Source organism: Lepeophtheirus salmonis, chromosome Z, assembly GCF_016086655.4.
Source record: "Lepeophtheirus salmonis chromosome Z, UVic_Lsal_1.4, whole genome shotgun sequence".
NCBI classification, from domain to species: domain Eukaryota; kingdom Metazoa; phylum Arthropoda; class Copepoda; order Siphonostomatoida; family Caligidae; genus Lepeophtheirus; species Lepeophtheirus salmonis.
In genome coordinates, this window is record NC_092584.1 from 16255411 (window position 1) to 16281032 (window position 25622).

Genomic DNA, 25622 nt, shown 5'->3' on the forward strand with positions numbered 1-25622 from the left:
ATATATTTCTAAGTTTTTTAATAATAGATTATTGGATATATCAAATGTTCTTCCAATTGGATGGAGAAAAAAAGTGTATATAATCCATTAAATGAGTCATATACAAGGTTGTGCCCGGTTGAGGCTCAGCGGTTCTATCGGTACACGTCTCGCTTCTTTCATTTCAACGGTTTCGGCCTCGGTTCAGCTTGATCTGTCTCAGTCCTGGTCTTCGCTCTCAGATATTTTTTATACAGGCTCAGTTTGGTAACAGGCACATAAAACAGGACGCGTTACTAGAAAATTTAGACCCAGGAAATTATATACCATATAAACAGGATAGTAGCTACCTTATATACAGAGTGCATAGTGCCCCAAGTTCCAGCAGGGCCCTGAAAACTAAGGTTTCTCAAGACAATGGTTTTCAATGTGTGGATGTTAGGGAGAATAGACAGGGGTTGAAGGAAGATGAAGAGTTGAGGATTGCTCTCAGTCTACAAATACGTAGTACGTATGTTTCGTATACGGCGGGACTCAACTAAAGATGTATTAAGGCCATGGGCCTTGGCATAGTAAAGCTTCAGAATCCCTAATTTAAAAATATTATAGGGCACCGACAAGCTTAGTAGCGTACCTGGATCCATAATCTACCTCGCCCCTTTCTACTATTCCAGATGTATAATAACCCGCTCAACCTTGCTCATACCATACCTATGTATTTCAGAATAAAAGTAGTTGATAGTCTATAAGCTCACCTTTGATTTAAATGTTTTACAAGGATTTGACGTATAAAGTTATGGACTTTTGTTTGATAAAAAAAAACCAATGAACTTTGGATTATCTAACAAGAACACATTCTTTACAAAAATGCAACGTATAAATGTATATTATAACCAACCATCAAACGCTCTGGCTGTAAAAACCATACTACGTTTCATAATAAAGAGGGTTTACTTATTGGAAGAGAGTGTGTGAGTCTTTTCTTGTGGTGCTGGGATATAGAAGAGCCTCAACTTTTCTATGGTTGCTTTCTCATTTATTTTTAGTTACAAAGAGGGAAAAATGAAGAAAAAAATATTTTCCTCGTTGTTCGTATCCGCCTTTTTACAGTTAATTTTTCCAATGTTATGATTTGTTTTGAATTTTTGTAAAATAAACATACTCTAATTTTAAAGACCTGATCTTTTTTACGCAGGATGTAGCTTTTCCTATTAAGTCACTTTTTTATTTATACTGAAGAAGAAAATAACACTTGTTTTATGTTTATCGATATTCATATTGATATTCTAGGCTTTATAACGTTATATTGAGTTAACTATTTTACTTTTTAATTATAAATTAAATATGACAGATGATAAATATAACGTATCGGAGTCTTCGGATACTGCTTTAGTCTGTAAGTTCTTCAGCTTGCCCGCCAAGAGAGCAGACCATCTTTTTGATGATTCGAATACTCATTTTGAAGGGAACGAAAATAATGCTCTTTATAAACCATCAATCAGATTATCATCTTAGAGTCTGAGTTAACTAAAATGATGGTAAAATTAAAAAGACTTCTGCTCACTGATCCTCCGGGAATTCAATCCATATTTATAAATTTATAGTGAAGCATCAACGTCCAGGTTTGGCATCTCCTTTTTGAATCGGAGTTTCGAACAAGAAGAATAATATTACACATCTCTATGCCTAAAGGCATAACTTTTGCTCAAATTAAGAGCAAGTTTGGTAGTAGCATCTTTAAAAATTACGATTGTATACCTACTGAGATGAAATATGGAGAACCGAAGGCAACGTTTCAACATCGTACTTGCAGGCTGTGTAGTTTCAATGTACTTCAAAATATAATTTATAATATTAAGGACTCAATTTTCCTAGATTAATGAATTTTGACCTCTGTATTTTCTTGAAGCGGTCCACTCGCTCTCATTATTGTCAATGAATCTTCTGGAACCTTGCTTTTGGTATCAAGTTTTCCAATGGAATTTGATAATTGGGTTATACACAAATGTTCTCTTAGAGTCTATGTATAAATAATTTTCCCCGGGAAAATTGACCTTAAATGTGCTGTTATACTGGGAGCTTGCGATACATGTGACCGTATGATGTTTTCATGGGCATACAAATTACTATTAGAGACATTCAATGGCCATGAACAAGATATTGATGTTAATAAAAACTAAAGGAACATATTATTAATAACAAACCACTTAAAAATCGATTATAATTGTCGATATATTGTTTCAATTATTTTATATTATCCTTGGATACTAATTAGTTTTACATCTAGGGGTCGAATTTTTCATGAGAAGATCCTCTCTGATGGCGATACATGCTTGAAGTGAGTATTTCCGCATGAATGAATATAAACTTGTGAGTAAATAAAAGTTTACATAAAACAATATATTTCCCCTCTTTTTTGTCTAAAAAAGAGATCATTCCCTTTGCAGTCCAGTATTGAGCTGTCCCAACTTCCGTTTTAACTTCATGAATTTCCATCAATTCCTCCACCTCTGGGAAACCCCCAACAAATTATTGGATAAAGGATTTAAGGATGGAGCTTGAAGTTTGAAGCCTCGCGAGAGAAAAAAAGACTGAATTGATCCTCTTGAAGGATCTCTTGGTGAATTTTAGAATTGAACTACTCCAAATATAGAGACCACAGATACTTATATTCAAGTAGTTATCCTCCGGCAGTAGGAAAAAAAACCATACAGTACTTGTAGGGGTCAGTTGACTAGCAGAGTTCTTCTCTAAAATTACTCTTGGTATGGTCAAAAAGCTCATTCGCTCCCTTAAAGGACAAGTTGTAGAGCTCTCAAAGCCGATAATTCTCGAAGGACTCTAAGCCATTCATCTTATCACCTCACATAATTTATTACTAAAATAACTAAACTATTGTTAATAGCTATTTATTAATGCTAGAATTCGTAGAATATTATTTTATTTTATTCTAGTTTCTACTTTCAACACTTGTGACTCAAATGTATTAATTTTTTATTAATACACGAATATATTCTAGTTTATAGTTAGAATGGTTATTTTCTTGAAGGTAGAAATAATAACTTTTAAGTCAAATACCTTAAAAAAGTTCCACCTTCACCTGGATTGCAATTAATTGTATCTGCATTCATCCATTTTCCCTTGGAGTTTATATTTTTCTATTTGGATATCCTAGCCACCCGCCTTTTGATCCTCTTTAAATTAAGTTTATTTATCAAAGAAATTAATTTTGAAGTAGTCAAGACTTATCCACTGAGACAAGGGCATGGACAGCTGTCAACAAAATAAATACGTTATTTTTATATCAGTGAAGAAAAGACGTTTAATTTATCAAGGCGTTTTCATTACTACAAACAAGGCATATATATAATCCCAGAACCTTTTTATTTTGAACAGGAGAGTTGTTAAGGTTTGAAAATTATGACTTGCAAAATTCTTAAAATATAAATTACAGTGTATTTGTCCGTTACAAACTATAAATATATATACGTATGATAGATCTGCTAACCCAACTTCACAATTTTTTAGTTAATAATAGTATATTTAAAATATAATATTAATAAATTGTAAATATTCGTTGTTAGCCTGAAGTCATTACTTTTTTGTTTTGGAATATAGAATTGGAAGTATGAGTATACACATAATTGAGAGCATCTAATGTCTATAAGATATATGATTGATGAAGATGTTATAATTAGTTATATCTGGGTCGTTTAAGAAAAAATACACTTATTACAATTGGTTGGTCAACTCAATATTCAAAATGGGTTTTGGAATGGTTCAAATTTGTTTTAACAATTATTTATTTTTTTACATATCGTTGGCCTAATATGTTTAATAATTTTTTGTGGGTAACCAAAGATGGATATTTTTATTCAACAAACTTTTTTTTACACAAATTTAATATCTTTCCATATTTTTTACGCAAAAATATACTAACGGGAATGTGCTATGAATTTATTGAGTACTCCGCGATGTTCTATGGCCTTCACAATCCTATCTGCAATGCAGAGTTGCAATACTTCAAAGAAATTGTGACTATTTTATATTGACCATTAGCTGCAGTAGTGTCCAATCCATATTATTAACTTTTAAAAAATATAGTTATAAATATTTTACTTCAATAGTTACATCTACTTGTATACAACATCAGTTTTAGTTCAAAAGTTCTATATTTTGAAATGTAAACTTTTATTAATAATGATTTTTCGTTGCAGTAAATATAATTCTTTTAAATTTTACAAATCCAAAGTTTAATTATAGGATTTTCTGTCAAACAATTCCAAAAACCAAACCTCCTCCCTCTCAATAATAGAAATATATATATAACCCTGCGGAGGTACCTGTGCTAGCATACATCAATTACAAAATAAGTGATTCTGATGGAATCAAGAAAAGACAGATAACCCCAATTTTGTGATATGTTAAAGCACTTATTAAGCTATATATGTGTTATTCAATTTGTCCTTCTTCAAAAGCTTTGATATCGCAGTGATCACATTGGCAGCTCGTAACGGTGAAGGGAGTATCCATAGTGTACCACCCTGTCATATGGAAGCTCGGAGTGAATCCAAATTTGAATGAGAGGTACGGAAGAAGTTCTTCTCAAAGACATATGTAATTGGAAAAATCAAGAGGTTTAGGTCAGGTCTGAAAGAGGGCAGCATGGAGGCAGTTCAAAAGTCAGCCATACTGCTGTTGCAGAAGTTTTGGTTCTTCTTTGATGTATGTGCCCCCTTTTGAATACAATATTATACTAGTTTCCTTAATATTAATGAAAAAAGTCTTCTTATTTTTATAAAACTTTGGTAGTCAGCCCTCAAAATAGCCAACATCAACAATACCAACGACATGTAAACTCACTTTATTCGTTATTTAATAGTAAAGAATTGTTCTCAGCGTTACAATAGCTGACATCTTCCTATTTTATTTAATTCTGGTTTAGCAACTCGCGAGTAGCTTCGACGTTCCTTCTCTTTATAGGTGAATAAGTATTATTTATATATCGTCATCTGTTTTTTTTTAATCTCCCTCATCATCGTTGTCCATATTATATTTGTATATTAGTGACATTTAGTGGGATTTTTCTTTGATTACCTTGTCAGCTGTTATAGATAAAAATATTGGCTCACTTACTCCCAAGAATACAGTTTTTCTTGGAGTAAAACCCTTTTCTTGAGGATAAATACAAGGACGCAGTTTTCCTTGATTCCTTAATTAGAATCCCTGTTGTTAATAAGGTAACGGCAAATCAATTGAAAACAACGTCTTATAGAAGTGTTGTAAACACAAACATAAAGAAAACTAACGTAAATAATGAAAGTGGTCAATATTTAAAGTCATATTACGGAGCTGTCGAATAAATTTAAAAAAGGACATATGATCGTCTTTTGAATTTATATCTTTATATTAGAAACTTCGGTCTATTTGCTCCGAGAATTGTTAAAAGATGTCCGTTAAGTTAAAACCAAATGGATCCAGAAAATCTTGTTTTAATTGCAACTGTGGTTTTGAATTTCAATCCAAGTGAAGTCCACAGTATTAATTGGGACAGAACTCATCGTTATTTCATCATAAATTTAGGAAAAATTACAATGGAGAGAATCACGAACAAGATTATATTACCGGTTAAGATTCATCTAAAAGACGAAAATAAAAATCTGTTCAAAGTTCCGTTGGATTACTACAAACTCATCCTTGAGAGAGATGGAGTCTTTGACATCAAACTCAAGTACGGCTATGTGTGAGAAGGCATTGCGATCTATACTTTAAACTTTTTGTGAGGTCAATTCTTTTCGCATTGGAAATTCATCCACTACTGAAAAGTCATGTTTAATGACTCAAGGTTTCAGTATTGGAATTGTAAGAGTTCAGATTTAATCATCAATGTACAGGGAAATCCAAGGAGCGTCACTTCTTTGATTCCTTTAGGGGCGGAGATTTAATCGTTAGAGTTCCTCGAACAGATGTGGCAATGTGGAAAAATTGTTTTATATTAGGCCATTATAGGTTTGCTTGCAAGGAAAAAACAGACTATGTTGGCTACTACAAGTCGTGGATGATTTCAAAACTCAGAAGATGGTTTGGTTTTCTCTTCTGAGTGGAACCAAATTACAAAATAAGGGATCCTTATCGAATCAAGAAAAAACAGATAAAACCAATTTTGTGATATGTTTACACACTATATTAAATATAGTAATATATTATATATAAATAACATTTAATTTTTTAAATTAAAAAACTTGTGAGTTTTTATCTGTCAAGGAGATAAAATCCCGTCAGAAACAAGCTGGTAGTGTTACATTGCTGTTACAGTTAGTTGATAGTGGGACTCAAGAAAGTTACATTGTTGATGATAATATAGAATCACAAGATGATAGTGGTTATTTTTGTACTCGAAACTTCTCACAAACTTCTTCTTTTTCAACGGAATATAACTTTTGAGTTTTATAACTCCTTCTGAATTGCAGAAATCGCCGAGTTAGAAGCAGAGCTGAAATAGAAAATGACAATCATCACATTTGAAGGATTAAAAATCTTACAAACAAAATAATTACTCAGTAATAAAGAGAATATAAGATTGGGAAAAGTAGCGGGTTTTTTTTCAAAAGCACTCGATTTCCTTTCTTATTTTGACATTTTGAGATCGGTAAAAAAACTACATACTAGCCCTGTTTGAACTCTGTCAGGGCATTGCTAGCTACGGGGACAGTAATGGTTGGAAGTAAAGAGAGAAGACCCCTTTTCTCGAGTAAAAGTTGTCAGGATTGTTGTCCTTCCGCCCCCTTACTCTATGTAACTGCAATGGAAGACCTAAGAACCGCCATGAAAAAATAAATATCTAGTTTTGGATATATCAAACATTTTATAGATCTTTATGCTGATGATATGACCGTGATGATAGAAGCTAACTCGGAAGCTCAAGTACAAAGAATAATAGAAACTGTCTTATCTTATTTTACAACGTTCGAAAAAAAGTTGGGATTGAAAATCAATAAATCAAAGACTTTCATTCTCCCGATTGGCTTATACCATCCGGGAAAAGGTTTGAAAATCACATATCGTTCTACCAAAGAAACAATAACAGTTTTAGTAATTAAATGGGTGAGTTCTGGTCCTTTATAATTAAACTGTCTGGAACTAAAAAATTGAGCCCATATTTTTATCAAAGTCTGGCGCAATTATAACTTTCAATGAAGAATAGACCTTTATAACACTTTGTCATTCCAAATGTTTTGTATGAGGCTATCACTTTTCCAATTTTGGTGGAGGATGTTATATTGGAAGAACATTTTTCAGCATTAAAGAGACGAAGAAATCCCAACATGGAGGGGAGATATGTGATAACTTCAAGTCCACACTATGAATATGTTATGCTTGGAACGGATCTTATAAATTGATATATCAACGACTTTTTCCCTTCGCTTGCTGCAACACAAACTCTGTGTTTTCTTCGGAAAGCGACTCCCAATGACGATTTTGGAACGACCACCGAAATTATTCATTCATTAGAAAAAGGAAAAATACTTTTTTCAAAAATTTACTCTACCCTTTATCTTTGAAATGGAAGATCCTTACAAAAAATCGACTAACAATATATGATATTGGTATTACTTTGGGGTTTGTTTTTTTTCTTGTTTTTTTTTACCGGGAAATATACTTTTCCAATAATTATATTCACCGTGTAATCAAAAAATAAAGAAATTAATCCTAAAGCTGGATCAATAGGAAATGCTTTATTAATTGTTAAGAGCTACCTTGCAAAGAATATAACTGTAAAGGAACCTTTGGCTCCGGAGGATACTCGTGCTATTTTAATTTCGGCGGTGGCAAGATATAATGTGTTCCAATTGAAGATCTCTTGGACAATTGAGGTTGCTTGGGACTGGGCATGGGATATCATTCGTCAAACGTGTTAATACATTTTCGAACTTTGCAGAAATTACTCAAACTTTTTAGAAAGAGCAAAAAAAAAGAGGCATTTGTTCGTTTAAAAGTAATTTTTTCTTAATGTTATATACAGGGAGCGGGGATCAGATTGTCGCCTACTTTAAACCTTGATAACTTGAAGACGACATTATCAAATAAAAACTGGTTACCAAATACGAAAGCTATTCTTGTCAGCTGACGATACGTAGTTCAGTTAGCATCATGCCGTCATCATATGAGGAGATAAAGAGCTATAAGTGGAACGAGGAGCTTTCGAGGTCCGCCGTAGTCATGACATTGGTTAATAATGGTTAATCATCAAATGGTTAATAATGAAGGTGAAATCTTTCAACGATTGCTTCGACCTTAGGAGTGAATTCACGGACTGTTCAGAATATCCGTAAGAAGCTAGAGGACACCTGGGATGTTGATGCCACCATAAAGAGGGCACCCAAGGAGGAGGGCGCCGACAGGAAGGTGAGGGACACCAACTTTGTGGAAAAGTTGAAGAAGATGGTTGAGGATGACCCTACCAGGTCCATGAAGGCCGGAGACAGGCCCTGGGTGTGGCAACAGGACTCAGCACCCTGCCATATGTCCAAAATCTCCATGCAGAACTGTTATGATGTCGTAACCAAGGATTTGTGGCCTCCTAACTCTCCTGACCTTAATCCTTTGGACTATTTTGTCTGGGGCTATGTCGAGAAATATACCAACATACATCCCCGTAGCACCAAGGCCAGCCTGATGGACTCCATCAAGGTGATATTCGGCAACATGGACAATGAGATGGTCAGAAGAGCCTGAGCCTTCAGAGGCCGTATTGAGTTTGATGCCAGACCGTATTGATCATGTTTGATGCCAACGGTGATTATAATTAATGGCTACTCTATACCTATATGCTCGTCATAGTTTTGATTTTCAATAAAAAAGTTAAAAAATGTATATTTTGTGGTGTTTTTTGTAGAAAAATATTTTGGCGACAATTTGATCCCCGCTCCTGTAGTTGTATTTTATTGATTTCAGAGACAAATGTTATTAGATTAGATATATGGTTATTTTCTATATGTAATCCTTAATTTGGTAAATAAATTTTAAACTAAAATGTTTAATTATATTTTGGTAAATGTATCTTCACGAGAGAATTTTAGATAATTCTAATTTTTATAATTTATTTGCTGTCTAAATAGAGGTTAAAAAAAAGTGGTCATCATCAACAATGGTGACGTCACATGAATATACTTTCATCTTTATTTAAAACTTTGTTAGATTCAGTGTATCATGCAACCTTTCCTTCAAAAAGCAACAAAAAAATAGCCCGAAAAACATCTGGTGGTTTGTCGAATAAGTCAATAAACACCAACTGCTATCTATTTCTGAAGTACTCCCAGAAATCATGTTCATATTATTTCTCTACAATTTAATATAATATTTTTAACATTTATAAATTGAATAAGATTTAAATCTTATAACCTTTTATTCTAACAAAAAATTGTATTCCTCTCCTTTTAAAAACGAAGAATAAGTATATAACTTATAACTTCCTTTGTTTATCAAAAAGAATAAATTAGGAAATAGACATGACGTATCAAGTCAGAGAAGGGAATCGAGAGCAGACAACAAAATCCATAGGTGTTTTTTGTGTTAACGACGTAACAACATGTTAATAGTAAGGATCTCTTCTCATCTTTACAATCCCTAATTGGTGCTCAACAAATCCACGTTTAAAGTAAAATTAATGCTAAGAATAGTAGGAAAATCAACAGCTGACCAAACTATAGTGTGTGCACTTTAATCGTTAGTAGAACAACACTTTGGTTCATCAATTGATATCTGTAGTTTTAGATAGGCATACACAGAGACCTATAAGTAGAGTTACGTCACCGGCTATCCGCTTTGACGATAGCTGACTTCCGCATGTGTTTGACTCACGGCCCAAAACAATCAAAATTTAATACTTTATTTTAGGTGCAAATCTTTACAAAGGCGATATAGGTTTTTTTAGAATACCTCTTATTGTGCGCCGTGGGTTACAGAAATAGTTCTTGAGCTGAGGGATGACACGTTTTTCATTTCCAAGGGACAGATTCCTTGGAAGGCAATGGGTCCAAAAAATGAAATTCTTAGAAACCATAATATAATTCTCGATTGTGCTCTAAACATTTTGAAGAAATTAGGAATTTCAACTCTCAAGCTATTTCAATGTTGTTTAAACATCTAAACCCCAAAGTCCCAAGGCTCACTAAAAACTCCAACAAACCCATTTTCATTCGGGAGAGCAATGCTGATGCTAAGAAAATTTAATAATTAGGAAATCTCATGCACCTTCTCTATTTCGAATTTCAGGTAAAAAAAGATCTCCACAATTTCAGGATCATACATACTTTACTCCTTATTTGGAACCTCCTTCTTCCGAAAATAGAGATATAGACTTAGTGGACATGAATCTAATTTCATCAACAATAGAAGATGAAACTTCTTATTATGATATATGTATATATTTTTTAATTTTTCCATTAGTTACTGTATCCTAAGAAAATAATAACTGTATGTTGTATTGCAGATATTTCTCCTGAGGTATAACATCTAAAGGAAATAAATGCCAACATACAAATCCAACTTGAAGCTGAAATAAAGGAATTAAAGAAAAAGTTGAAGGAGAAAGATGTCAAAATTTGGGACACAGAATCAAAGTGTAAGTCTTTAAAAATACGCCACTCTTTGGTATATAATTCAAACCATAGAAAATATATGTTGCTAGTCTTCACATTCCAAAATCCGTCTTTGATCTAATAAATCCATCAAGAGTTCACTTCAGTTAAGATTTGTTGAGGAACTATATGTTTTCCAATTATTCTATTGAGCCAAGAACTGTTTGGATCAATTTGCAAAAATAGAGGATACATTCAAATCTTATATAAATCAATTCAAAAAAATGGTAAAAATTGTAAACTCAATAACTGAAGATGAGGTTTTATTAATTAAGTCGTCAAATGTTGCCAAATGTCATAATTTTTTTTTTTTTACATGGTCTAGTATAAGAATTCACATGCATTTTAGGAATGCAAAATGCGATTATCAAAGAAAGTAGAATAGCTTCTTCTACTTTTGGAAGACGAAAAATGTCTATGCAAAATTAAGTAAGTTCAAGAAATTATTATTAAAGTAATTATTCTATTTTTTCATAATAACTAAGCTCAATCAAACTATTTTTTTAGTATTCATTTATTGTATTAAGTTCTTTTTGGGCAATTTGATATCTGTCACAAGAGGGCGCTGACATCTTGTGGCGTAACTCTTCTTACAGGGCTCTGGGTATACAATAATAAAATCATAACATTACAAATTCCTTTGATTATATGTAAACATTTCAAAAAAAGTTATAAATTGCTATAATAATAATCCAATTAGGATTTAGTATATACATTTTGTCAGTCTACATATGTACCTCAATATCTTTAAACACATAATTGTTAGATACCAATTATTTTATATGGGTTTTGATGTGTTTTATTCAGTCACGCTATTTCAAATTAGGTTTGTGTGGTAGTTCAAATTTGAATAATGAGCCTAAAATTGATTGAAATATGACTAAAAAAATATTTGACTGTATCTACATGTGAAGAAAAAAACACAACAACATTGGGATATTCTCAATTTCTTGATTTTTGTTCAAGATTGATTTTATGATTTGGCGCTACAACTGTTCTCAGTCTCTCCTTACTATAATACGTATTTATCCTCCAGTTGTAGTAAATCATATTCATTGCACGACATCTTTTCAAATTCGTAATCAAGTTCATGATTTTGTGTGTAAAAATTCTCAATTTGTCGTGTATCCATTTTTTGTAGATTCATCTTCACTCATTATTGAATACCTTTTTTTAGTAGAGCGTGGGTTTTCAATGACATAAAATATCTACCATTGAATCTTAAACAATTGCACTAAATTTGACAATAAGATTGAATTCCGAGTAATGGTTCATCATTCTTTTATCTCCCATATTTTAAAAATAATAATTATTTTATTGTGGTAATTATCGTTATAAATAATCCTACATATTTATCACCGTTTGTATCCATGGTTAAGAATATCGGTATTTTTTTAGTCTTCACGTGTACGCATACGCATGTTGTTGCTCCATCAACTAGGGTGTGGTTTGACGCTCTTTTAATACAATTTTCTTCAAAACAAAAAATGCGTACAATATATAAGAAAGAGACAAGAGGTATCTTAGCATCAGTTTATCAAACTCACTGAATCAAACAATCACAGTTTAAAATGAAGGTAAATACAAAAGAATCATCTCTAGTAATCAACAGTCAATTCGACAACTCATAAAAAAAACCATGATATGCTCTTGCCTCCGCTGATCAATCCAGCCATCAAACCATCCAACATGGACATGCTGCTCCCGTCCACACCTCCATCCACAAACCTCATGGTGCTCATCATGCTTCCGTAGTTAGCCAACCTGCTGCTGATCCCTCTGATGTCCACAACCCCTACCATGCTGACCACAAGCCCATTGCTGCTGTCCATGCTCCAGCTCATGTTCCAGTCCACGCTCCTTACCAACCTGCCCCCTATCACCCAGCTCCTTATCACCCAGCTCCCATCGTTCACAAGCCAGCTCCCTACCACCCAGCTCCTTATCACCCAGCTCCCGTTGTGCACAAGCCAGCTCCATACCACCCAGCTCCTTATCACCCAGCCCCTGCTCCTTATCACCCAGCTCCCGTTGTCCACAAGCCTGCTCCTTACCACCCAGCCCCTGCTCCTTATCACCCAGCTCCCGCTCACAAGTCTCCCTACCACGCTGAATCCTATGAGACCCCTGCCGTCTACCAATACGGATATGCCGTCGCTGATGACTATGCAGGAACCAACTTTGCTCAAAACGAAAACAGAGACGGATACTCCACCGCTGGGGAATACAGAGTTGGTCTTCCCGATGGTCGTACCCAAATTGTTTCCTACAAGGTCGATGATGCTTACTCTGGATATGTCGCTGATGTCAGATACGAGGGAGAAGCTCACTATGATCCCTACACTCCAGCTCAGGGAAACAATTGGGTGAATTTTGTAGAAATAATCTTAAGCCAAAAAAGGAATTTATGTTTGCGCACAGGCTCCAAAACGGATATCAATCTTTTTCTCAGTCATCTAAATTCTGAATTATCTGGGATACACATTCTCCAAGTATTTTGTTCCATTTTGTCTTTTTTTTAAGTGAGCCCATTTTGAAATATTGAAATTATCTACTCATCGTGAATGAATCGCTGTATAATTTCGATCCTGGTGTCTCAATGCCAAAGTAGGAGTCCACTCCACTCCCTTTTGATGCATGGTAGTTTTTCTTGCATGACTTCTCATCCTGTTGTCCTGCGTAGAATTTGGAATCCAAATTCGAACAAATCTTGATATGGATGATGAAGTTAGAAGTATTTTCCTTTGATTGTCTCAATCTTCTTTTTAGGAGGCATGAAGTCATGAAATTGGGACCTATCTTGGAAAAAGTATGACGATAATCTTGACTATTTACTACTACACCCACATAAAAAATGGGATCAATACAAAATGGAACAAAAGTCTTGCACATTTTTTAACTACATCTTTTTTTAAATTATACCTTAAATATTTTTCTATCATGTAAGCTATTATCTAAGGATTATCCGGCGTTGTTCGGGGAAAGAGGGGAGAGAGGGAAATCACATTGGTAATTGTCAAATTACTTGAGAAAATTAAAAAAATATTCGGAAAATACTTATATATACTAATGATTATAATATGAATGTGTCGAAAAAATCCTGATAATTCTGATTTTAATTCTCTTGGATTATTCACACCATGCCAATCTGGTTAAGGAAGGTCTCATCATTGCATTTTTTTGCACCTGAAATAAACGAAATTGCAATTTTCACCGATTTCTTTTTTTTTTAGCAGATAGCTTTTTTGATTTTGCATAAATTTAGAAAACGTAGTTATTTATATAGTTGTATTTGAAACGCGAATCAAAACATGGAAAAATAACTCAATCCAAATCTAGTCGCAAATATATTAAAATCTCGAAAATAAATTTTCAATTATTCTGCATTAAATACTTAAAAGTATTACTTGAGTTCGATAAAAAACAATTTTCTGACAATTACCCAAACTTGTCCAAGATTTTTTTTGTTGGAAAATTCAACTTAACTTTAACTAAAAAAATAAAAATTGGAAAAAATTGGAGTTATGATTAATACTTTTATAGTATTGCTCAAAAGGATCTTAAAAAAAGTACAGTAGGAAAACACATATGAATGAGCGTTTCCACTCTGTCATACGACTACAAGTAATACTTGTATAGACAATTTATTGTTAAAAACTTTTGCATGTCAATAAACTTCAAACATAAAAAAATTTACTTTATCAAAATAAAGAGGTTATGTGATTTAAAAACGTTTATTGAACATAGGATATAAAAGGAAATGGTATTTCTTGTTTTTAGTCACTAAAAGCCTGTTCCTTATCACCCAGATTCTGTTATGACAAGTCAGCTCCATAACACCCACCCCCTGCTCCTTATCGCCAGACTCCCGTTGTCCACAAGCCTGCTCCTTATCACCCAGCTCCCGCTCACAAGTCTCCCTACAACACTGAGTCCTATGAGATCCCTGCCGTCTACAGGGATGTCATAGATGGGAACCAACTTTGCTATAAACAAAAACAGGGAAGGGTATACCACTGCTGGTGAATACAGAGTTTGAATTGTATATCCACAAACATGAAACATTTTAAATCACAGAGCCTCTTTCAAAGAGATGAGATACCTGAAGTTTCAAGAAGGAGTTGTGGCACAGGGAAAACAAGCTATTTGAGCGGGAAAAATGATATTTTCTTCAAGCGTAACTTTTTCTGCAATAATTAAATCAGATTTAAAAAAATAAAACCATATTCTGAAAGCTGGATTGATTCTAATTTATTTATTGAATTGAATCACATCCATCCCCAATTAGTGTCTCAAATCGAGACCGAAAGGGCAAGCAGAACTTCACCAATTGGTCCATTGGCAAATCCTGGAATCCCTTCTTGATCAGACTGATAAGTTCGTCTTTGGTGTTGCAGGGCTTTCAGTTTTTCTGCTGTTCGATCGCGCCAACAACAAAAAATATCTATTAAGGTCCGAATAGAAACCCAAAAGTTCAGTAAGATGAAGTCCTTCAAATTGTCTTTGAGATAATTTGATTTTTTTTTAAATTGTGGCATGTAACTGAGTCCTGCTGACGACTAAGGCCTCCCATTGGCAACCATGTTGATCAAGGGATTCAATTTTTGCAAATATTTGGTACAACGAATTTGTCAATTGATTCAATTTTTTAAGCAAAAAAGAAAATCAGCTGCGTAAGTGCCTACGTTTACCCTAGGGACCACGCCAAAGTTTCGACAAAAATAGGTTTTTCTTTGGAATTTGTAATGGCTGATTTCTCGGAGTGTATCATGTAAGTACTCAAGTTTCGGCTTAAAGAAACAGAGCACTGCCTTCGTAGTGTTAATAGTATGCGCTGATTCATTTTAATTTTAAAAGAATATATATCTTTTTTCAATAAAAGGCTCTGTATGTAATTCTAAAAAAATAAAAAAACCTTAATTAGTTATAAGTCTTTTTAATCATTGTAATATAGGTATACAGAAAAATAAGGAATTTATGTATTTGAAAAAATTGAACTGATGACGTCAAATAAAAGGCCCAAATAGTTTTTAATATTGAAGCAATTTGATTTATATCACATACTAAAACATTTTGGCAGGTATATTATAGGGACATATTTTAATGGGATGAAAGTGAGTCACTAAAAAATGTTGCCTTGGCTCCAATTTTTTATCTTGATAAAAATATCCCCAGTACGTTCAAGCTATTTTCATTATTTTTATTGTTTTGATATTACTCAATCCCTGCTAGAAGTAAAGAAAATAAAGGCAGCCATGACCCTATGACTGTTGAATGGTAAAAAAGGTCGGGCCGATTGAAAAAAAAATACTGAAACCTGGGGAAAAGGAATTTGATTAGGAAATCACCCCTAGGACCGATCCAACACTACGTATTACAGATGTGGTATCCCATTTTTATCTATGATATGTAGAAATTCTCAAAAACTCTGACTCGAACGAGCTCTAAAATCCAGCATTATTAAACAATTATACTAATTATAAATTTTAATAAAAGTATATGCAGAGAATCAGAGAAATTTAAAATGAAAAATGATTCGATGTATATGTAAGTTATTAATATAAAATAAAACGAATAAATTGAGGAATTGTAAGTTATTAAACATACACAAAATGAAATGACTCATTTAATAATAATATAGAATATGCATTGCAAATATAACTATCAAGAAAAGAAAGGCACATTATCCTTAAAAATCTATAATCCCCTTCCACTTGTTATTCAATGACAAAAGAGGCTCACAAATAATATAGATATCAAGGGTCCAGATTATATAATTATCCATACAGATTATATATCAACAACTCTACTTTATAAACAGATTTGATATTAATGTGATAGAGATACAGAGACGAGATCCCTTGAAGAGAACATGAAGTGAGGATCAAAATGCATGTGCCTAGAATATCCAAATGGGAAAATATTAACACATAAGAAAAATGCCAAATGTAGATCCCATTAATTTCAATTCAAACGTATAAATAAATTTTCACAAATAATATTAATTAGATTGTACAACCGTACTGAGAAAAATCTAGAATATTTATTAGAGGGAGATGTGATCAGAAAAATGGTATGATAAAGAATGAATATATAAGAAAAAGGTGAAATACAACAACTGTTTTTCCTATTCTAATCTCATACCAGTAATTCTTCTGACTAACGAATATGTAGAAATTCTCGAAAACTCCGACTCGAACGAACTCTCAAATCCAACACTATTTAGCATACAAACTCATATCCGAATGGATCTGTTCCCAATTTAATCTAAAAAATGAAAAAAGTGATTACCAATTTATAAGGATATCCAACGCTTAGTCTACTATAAATATTGGAAATGAAATGGCTAAAAAACCACAATACTTTTGAAGTAAACTAACCACAAACTAACCATCATCAAACGGACTGTAATAATTAGTGCTTGATAATCCCTCAAAACAATCGGGAACAAACCATGTATAATTTATAATCCATAAGGTATATTTATGAAGTTTTAATTGATGTAGAAAATATAGGATATTAAAACAAAGGATTTAAATATGTGTGTGTCTACTTGATTCGACCCTTTAATTAGTATTGTGTCGGTTCTAACTTCTTTGTTCTAGACATACAGCTAAACTATATTAAGGTAAGGGGCAAGATTATATTTTGGAGGAAACTTGGTTTTTGAAATTTGTATCAAGTCAAATCTAAAAATTAAAATTTTAAAATATTAACAAAAAAAAACACATTCAAACGAATAATCTAAGATCGGCTAGTTTCTACAACAAATGGATAAATATGCTTAATATATGTAAGGGTTTATAACTAAAGGGGTTTATTTTTTTTCTAATTTCTCCTTAATATATAATTTTCAAAATTTGCAAGGGGGGTACTAAAGCTATTCCAGAACCCCTGTGTGGACGCCCCTGAATTCTTATGGAAGAAGTACTTCAATGACGTCACAAGAGATATATTTTCCCTTCTCTTAAAGACCACAGGGGACTGAACTAGTCCGAACTGAACTGAACTGGACTGCAATTATAAAGGTCAACACAATACTATTTTATTGATGGGCTTTAGTCAATGCATTAGATGAAGAAAATTGAAGTAACCATGACGACTGTTAAAAAAATTATATGTTTACTTGTAGTCACTGAAGTTATTATATGTTGATTTTCTATTAATAATGTTAAAGAATTATTGATTGATTGATTGATTGGTACATAGTTCAGGAGGTCTTTGAAATAAACAGTGTTACTAAGTTGTAGCAAAATCGGCTCTATAAACAACTAATAAAAACTAAAAACTACATAATATATTTAATGGTTTATAACTAAAGGGTTTGAATTTAAATTGAGACTTTTCCTAGAAAAATTGTATTGTCGTATAACAATATTTGAAAATCCATGAGGCTATCAACAAAAGACAAAATTAACCCTAAACCTTTGTTTATGAAAGTGTAGGGGGGTACTTTCATAAACAGATCTCTTAAATATTAATGTAGTTTTTTTAAGAACGACTAAATGTTGAAGAGTTGCAAAGGAGTGCACAGGGATGGATAGGAGGGATATAGACCCCCCCCCTTCAAAAAAAAAAAGTAATTAAGGATTTTGTTTTTAATATATATTTTTTCAATAGCTTTCGATTTTAGAAATTTTTCCCGAAAATTTGAGTATTTGATTAGCTTATATTTTATCAAATATAGTATTTGAAAATGGATTTATAATTTTTTTTTGTTGTATTTGAATTTTTTGTGAACACCAATGGATTTTTGAATTTTCAAAAAAGTAATTTTTGGAAAATTGCTATGGATTTGAGATTTTTTTTTTTTTTTTTTTTTTAATGGAATATTTGAAATTTTTTTGCAAAAAATTTAACTATTGAATTCAATTTTTTTTTTAAATCATAAAACTAATCTTCCCCCCCGGAAAAAAAATATATATATATATATATAATTCTGCAGACACCACTGAGTTGGACAAGACAAATATGTTATTGTCAGACTAACAAATAGTTCAATAGGTTTTAGAAATAAAACCTTTTCAAACTTGGGAAGACAGGCTATATACAATATCGAGAAGCCCATTATTGACGGTATGGTAATCGAGAAGAGTTTTAACAAGATACTGCACCAGCACACACGAGTCATTTTTTGGAGACCTGAGTTCCATTCTAGCCTAAAAAAATGTTGAAACCATGATTGCCAGATGCCAACCAGTTCAATTTTCCCTTCTGGCTGAATGTTGAGTACAAAGCCTGCCCGACAAGGACACCATCCTTTACACGATTGTATTATTATATTTCAACTTTTTTAATATAAAAAATCGCTCATAGGTGGTCAAAAGAAGTAAAGAGCGCATTTTACATGGTTATTATAAGTCAACTTATTGTTGACCGTACCTACATGTATTATCATTTGTTAAAGCTATAAATGATACAATGTTAGCAATTAAATATTCACTATTTTAACAAACTTATTCCTTTACAGGATCGGAAAATAAACGATTAATAGGGTTTTGAAAGAAAAATAATGGGAGTTAATCTTTTCGTGAGTTATTGATATTATTTGAGGTTAAGTGATTAAAAATGGAACAGGCTATAAAACAACACATTCAATTTAAGAATTGGTTCCCAATTTGAATCGAACTGAATAATTAATTACCAACTACTTTCTAGTGGATAATTTATTGAGTAGTTCCAACAGCAAATATAAATATAAGGTATATCACATCGTTACTTTTATAGCATCACGCAATCTTTTATCCAAAACGGAACGTAAGATGCCCCAAAATTATCTGGTAATTTATGTGGGATCCACAAGAAATTGTATTCTTGTCCTTTTGGAAACGGAGCAAAAGTATAAAACAGCTTATTAATTCGATTATTTTTTAAACAAGAATACATTATAAAATAGCCATGACGTATCAAGTGAAACATCTTCAAATGCTAACAACAATATACATAAAGTATTTTGGTGTTAGTGAGGTAACGCCCTGATATCGGTACATGGTTTTTCTAGCTATTTAGCCATGAACAAGTTGAATTATTTTCCCATACAATGGTGCTCATGCTACAACAATTTAGTATTTTTATGAGTTTTTTTTTTTTCACAATTGGTTCTGTCCCCACGGAACGTTTTCAAACCGCTGTTATTGTTTTTTTATTTGGACTAAAAAGTTAAGCGTCTACACGGAGAAGAAATCTGCTTAGTTCGTGTGGGTTATGAATTTTGATTTACCTCATTATTACTTATTAGTATAGTAGATAATATTGTCGAGAAAACGCGTGCAAGGAGGAGGGGAAAAAAGACATATGGTATCATTGTTTAAAATACTGATGTGATTATCATAATCTCGCCTGCTTTATTATGATTTTTGAGGGTATAACAAAAGTATTTATAGCAAAATGTTTAATAAAGATATACTACGTATAATTGACTTCGACGTTTTTTATCCGTTACAGTAGATTTGAAAACGTCACACTCCATGAAATTGTAATTCATTATGAACCTTATTCTCAGAATAATAACTAATGAAACGACAAAGTAGAGTATTTGAAATATATTTGAAGCTCAAAGTTTAAAAAGAAGGCTTTAATTGAATATAATCTACATACTAAAAATAAACCATTAAACATTTAAGTTAAATATACAAAATTAAACAATTAAAATCATATAACTATTAATAATAATAAATTATAAATACAGAATATTGAAATAATAGATTGATCCAAATAATATTTTCTTGTTCTGACATCGGAATTCAGTTAAATATGTCATAACTTTAGGTTGCAAACACAAGCGAGACGTGGAGTTTAATCAAAAAGATAATCACCCCTTTTTCATGTGGAAGTTGCTATATATAATTGTGTACGGGATAGACATATCTCTACCGATGAAATCCAACTAATTATTAATAACAAAGTAAATGTCAAAATCATAAAATTAGACAATAAATATACTAATAAAAAAAATGTTACAAATAAATCCATCTTAAAGATTTAGAGCAAAAGCTAATTATGTAGTAATGTCTGGGGATATTACTCCTTATCAAGAGCATGAAAAAATATTTTTTCCCCGTTATTTACACTTTTATATCAACATATCATGAAGGATACACAAAATTGCTAATTATAATGATACACTCAATGTAGCTACCCCTGTTGTTGTGACCATTTAAACAGTTGTTTTTGCCTTTTATGAGTTTTCTGAACACCATTTCTTGTAGCCCATCAACCATAGCTAAGCCTTAAGTGATAAAAAAAAAGTAATATTTATTGACTATGTAATATTGGAAAACCTAATTATCATACCCAAGTCTTTAAGTGAAGAAACTAGTCTCAGACAAACTAGTTGCTAACCATCCAAAGCTACTACCCCCGTTGTTGTGACCATTCAAGCAGTTGTTTTGGCTATTTAATGAGTTATGTATCGTAATTCTTGATATGTTTAGCTAAAATATAATCATATTTTAAGGTTAGATTTAAAAAAAATGGAATAGTTACTGTTAGAGAGTACAAAATTCAGAGTTCAATTTCGAAATTAGTAAATATTTTAAACTTTTTACTGATAACTTGATCGTCATTTGGTGTGGATGACTCCAAACATTTTTATATGTATTTCTATAAATATCAGTACCAACATCCTCCATTAATTTAATGATGGTTCCTCGGGAAGGGATAGGTTTACCCGTGTATTTCTCCATAAATTTTTTGAACGTAGATGATTAGCAATGGATAAGGTTATATTACATGCAATAAGCATCTTTGTGAGATCAGAGTTATAGTTTGACTTGATGTATTCATCTTTAACTTAATTTTTTAGATGAATATCCATACTCTTGATATGAGATGGGTAAAATGAGTGGCGTGTAATTCTAGACAGGGGACTAAAGGCACATTTATATCGACAAATCTGACAAACCATCTGTTTGTCATCTGGTAAATATTTTCCAAATTCCTGGGCCTCCATTTTCAGAAATCCAGACAGAAGGCAACGTTATTTTAGGCATTTTATTCAGTTCTCTATCGACTATCAGCATCTAATATTATATTAATATTGAATAATAAAGGCGGGAATGATAACGTTCTTGATTGATAGAAGAAGATGTATATTATTTAATCAATGATGCCATAAATATTTCTTCTCTTCTCCTCGCACGCTTTTCTATTCTTACCAAAATTATCCCCTTACTTATTAGTAGAGATAGTAGTGTCTAAGAGCACAACCAGAAGGTGAGAGCAAGACATATGGTATTACTGAATTGAGACACTCATTCATATCAGCTGCCTCTCCAATGAATTACAGATATAAAGACCTTCTACATTTAAGATAGCATTAGTTTAGGGAAGAAGTTGTAATAAATTTAAATTCATATATATATTTATTTAATTATGCATTTTCAAATTAATCCACGCGGAAGAAAGTGGATAATTTTTCGTTTGGAGGGCGATGTTAATATCCCACAACTTATTTATTAATGAATAAATAAAAAAAATGTGTAGAAACATCAATCTTTTTTCCTTTTTTTATTTACTTAGTTTTTTCTTTACACAGATTCCTTCTTTAGTAATTAGAAAAGGGAAATGAACGCATATGGTGTGTTAAAATTAAAAGTTTCTCTCAATTTGAACAGGCTTCTTATACAAGTTACAACTTGTATCAGCTATTATCCACGTACGCGGCGTTTTTCGATTCTTCCACTATAGACATATCTTTCAAAAAATATCGTTTATGGCCAAACGAACTGTTGGTCTCTTGTGAATTCAAGCTCAAAACTGATTAATTTAATAGGTTTTCACTATATAAAAAAGAAGAAAAATTAGGTCTTACTTTCCTAATCCTAGATCAAATAAACAAATAGCAATAATTATTTCCCAAGTATTCAATAAAAATAACACGGGGGAACATTAAAAATGATTTTGGCAATTGTCACTCTTTTTTTTGAAGGAAATGTTGAAAGATACAAAGAAGATTACTTCTATATTTAAATTGTTTATTTCTTTGGTTGAAGTTCTTAAATATCTGAATAGATAAATTAAGTTTTACTACCTTAGTGACATATCCTTAAATGTAACTCAATAGAATACAAACGAATTGAATAAGAATTCTCTACTTGTATCTATACAGACATTTATGTAAATGGTAGGTGCTAACATCGAACAAACACTTTTGAATATATTATACTCTAAACGCTACTATTATTCTTGGTGAATGCCTTTTAAGAACCAAAATAATATAGAAACAGGGTGTTTTTTTAAAATCCTTATCTCAGATAGTAAGACTCTAGATAGTCATCATTTTTGGACATTAAAATGTGGATTGTTAATTGATTTTAATTTTGTCATTAATGAAGGCAGGGGATGTTATTATTTTTTGACATTATGGACTAGCCATCTATGGCCCATTAACAAACTAAAATAAACATTTCGTCATCTCGTCCTCATAAGTGATCAAAAGACCAAAAGACAGCCATCTTAGATCCCTTCGATGCTGAAGTTGTGGTTGCAAGGATTATGGACATTGTAAAGTACTACGGGAACCTGGTTTCAAGGTGGTTAAGATGAAGAATGCTGGAGAAGACCTCGAAGAAGTTGACGGCAGAATTTAAAGAGGAATCCAGAATTCTTGTCCATCTTGAAGAAGAAGACAGGGAGAGCCCGTCAAGTCTTTGAATCACCCACGGCTTCTACATGGCAGCTAGGATTATAATGAAGAAACATGTTATTCTTATCTACTTTTTGATTGGTACTAGCTATCCCTTTCGGACACTCAATAGGAGTTATAAAGTGCTCCTTCTTCGATATATGTATCTGTGTTTTTGTTGTAGACTGATGTATTCATTCCAGGCCGTGATTACAAAACTTTCCAGATATTTTTTGGTCTCACTTTGTAGATAGATTTGCCCCAGTTTTATATATCACAAGAAAAGTGTTGCCATGCTTGGCTTGGACTAAAAAGGGAACAAGAAATCAAATTGGCAATGGTCTATATTATCTTTTTAATGTGTATACCTCTTCAGTGTGGGCAAGTATTATAATAATAGGGGCAACTGCAGGGGGAAGGCTGGATACTTAAGTATTCAAGAAAGGCGAGCACTGATACTTTAAAAAGTAGCACTTTTGACTTATGAGTAACACGTCGGCTGAAAAGTCAATGGACCTAACAAAGACAAGACAATTATTATTCTTTCGTTGTATTAAAATGATCCTATATAGTACTTAAATAATATATATATGTGTCTGACGTATATAAGGCTAAGAAAAATAATGATAAGAACGCATGTATTTCAAAAACGGAAATAACTACAGGCTTTAAACATAAAATAAAAGTAGTTTAAAATTCTGAGTTACGGAGGAAGGTCTATTTTTTGCTGATAATTTAATTTTTCCATAAAAAAAGATGGATTCCACGTGTCTCAATTTTTTTTTTAAGGTATGGGTTCTAGATTTGAAAATCCACAAAAAAAGCTACAAATCCAAAAACAAATTATTGTACTAACGGAAATATATCTTGGCAACCCTTACATCTATGCTCATGAAAGTGTGTTCATCAAATTCAGCTGACAAAACCGTACAAGAAATAATAAAAAATCCTTTACACGTCCTCCGTATACGAACGTCGTGCGGCCATTATTGTGTGCATCCGTGCTGTGCACTCGTCCATAGAGGTTTTTGAGTTTACGAAGTTGCAAAAATCAACTGTTTATATATGGCCTCTTAGTATGCCCATCTGAAGCCCGTAGACAGCAATGTGCCGGTGTCTTGGAGAGAGAGTCCAATACCCGTGTAGCTAACACTGTTGACTCATTCCGGAGGAAAAATATGGAAAAAGGGAGTCCTAATAAAAGGCAGGTTCAGGACTAGGTTGGAAGCTGAGTTGAAGCAGGGGTCGGTTGGTTTGAGTAATTGACTTCATATGGACGATGATTTATAAATTGCTGAATTAATTTCGGGAAATAAAATGTAATGTAATGTACATTTTCCTTAAATTATCGGGATTTGAAATCCCCACCCTATATACTAAATTATAGGACATAAAGACACTTAAGTACAAGTAAAAATGTACTTGGCGCCATTCTTGCCCAAAACGACTTTACATAATCAATCAGACCAAACATTTATCATTCCATAGTTCTTTACAAAATATAATCTTACAATCATGTGCATTACATCTCAAATAATTTTCATTTGATTTGCTCTTTGACTATTTCCTTCGACTCATGCTATTGGAAATATAGATAATGTATTCTTGTATTCAATCTATTGCGGATAACATTTGTATATCTAAAAATAGAAATAATAGTCGAAGAAGCAAAATGCAATAATTTGCCAATGATTCAAATCAAAAAGGAAGTCTTTCAATTGCATTTGATAATTATTATATATTGCAGATTTATAAAAAAGAACGACGCTCATTTTCGTGCAATTCTTGTATAATTTACATAAGTCATTGAGAGGTGAACCAATTCATTCTAAATCCACGGATGGACTTTGAATCCCCCTAATATGACATCCAAAATAAGGCTCCCTGTTTTTTCTTTTATTATTCAGTAGGTTACGCTACATAATTCAATATTTATTGTCTACTTTGCAATGTCTTATAAATCCACAAAATTAGATAGAAAGAGAAAGTGTGACGTGTGACCCGGTGTTACATTTGTAACATAAAATGGAGGACCCAAAACTTGGAGTATGCAGCATGACTTAATTACGAAAAAACGTGATTTCTATCGAATCAAGAAAAGATAACTGAAAACCAATTTCTCATATCTCTAAATATTATATTTAGCTATATTTTTTATTCAGTATGTCCTCCTTCAAAAACAATAACAGCCTCAGCACGGTGGCAAACATATTGATAGCTCTTGAGGATGAAGGCTGTGTTCAATGTGTACCATGCTATCATAAGGCAACTCAGAGGAAATACAAATGCGGATAAAATATACGACGAACATTCTTCTCCAATACACTCAAACTGCAAAGTCCAGGGATTTAGGTCAGGGATGGGAGAAGGCCACATGT

The 25622-nt window shown here is 32.5% G+C and overlaps 1 protein-coding gene across 1 annotated transcript; it reads left to right on the plus strand.

The window, feature by feature from the left end:
- Positions 1-12190: 12190 nt before the first annotated feature.
- LOC121131329 (uncharacterized) lies at positions 12191-19110 on the plus strand. The gene is made up of 3 exons (XM_040726808.2): positions 12191-12196; positions 12263-12985; positions 19090-19110. Exons 1-3 carry the CDS (start codon positions 12191-12193, stop codon positions 19108-19110), a joined length of 750 nt encoding a protein of 249 aa, XP_040582742.2.
- The last annotated feature ends 6512 nt before the right edge of the window (positions 19111-25622 follow it).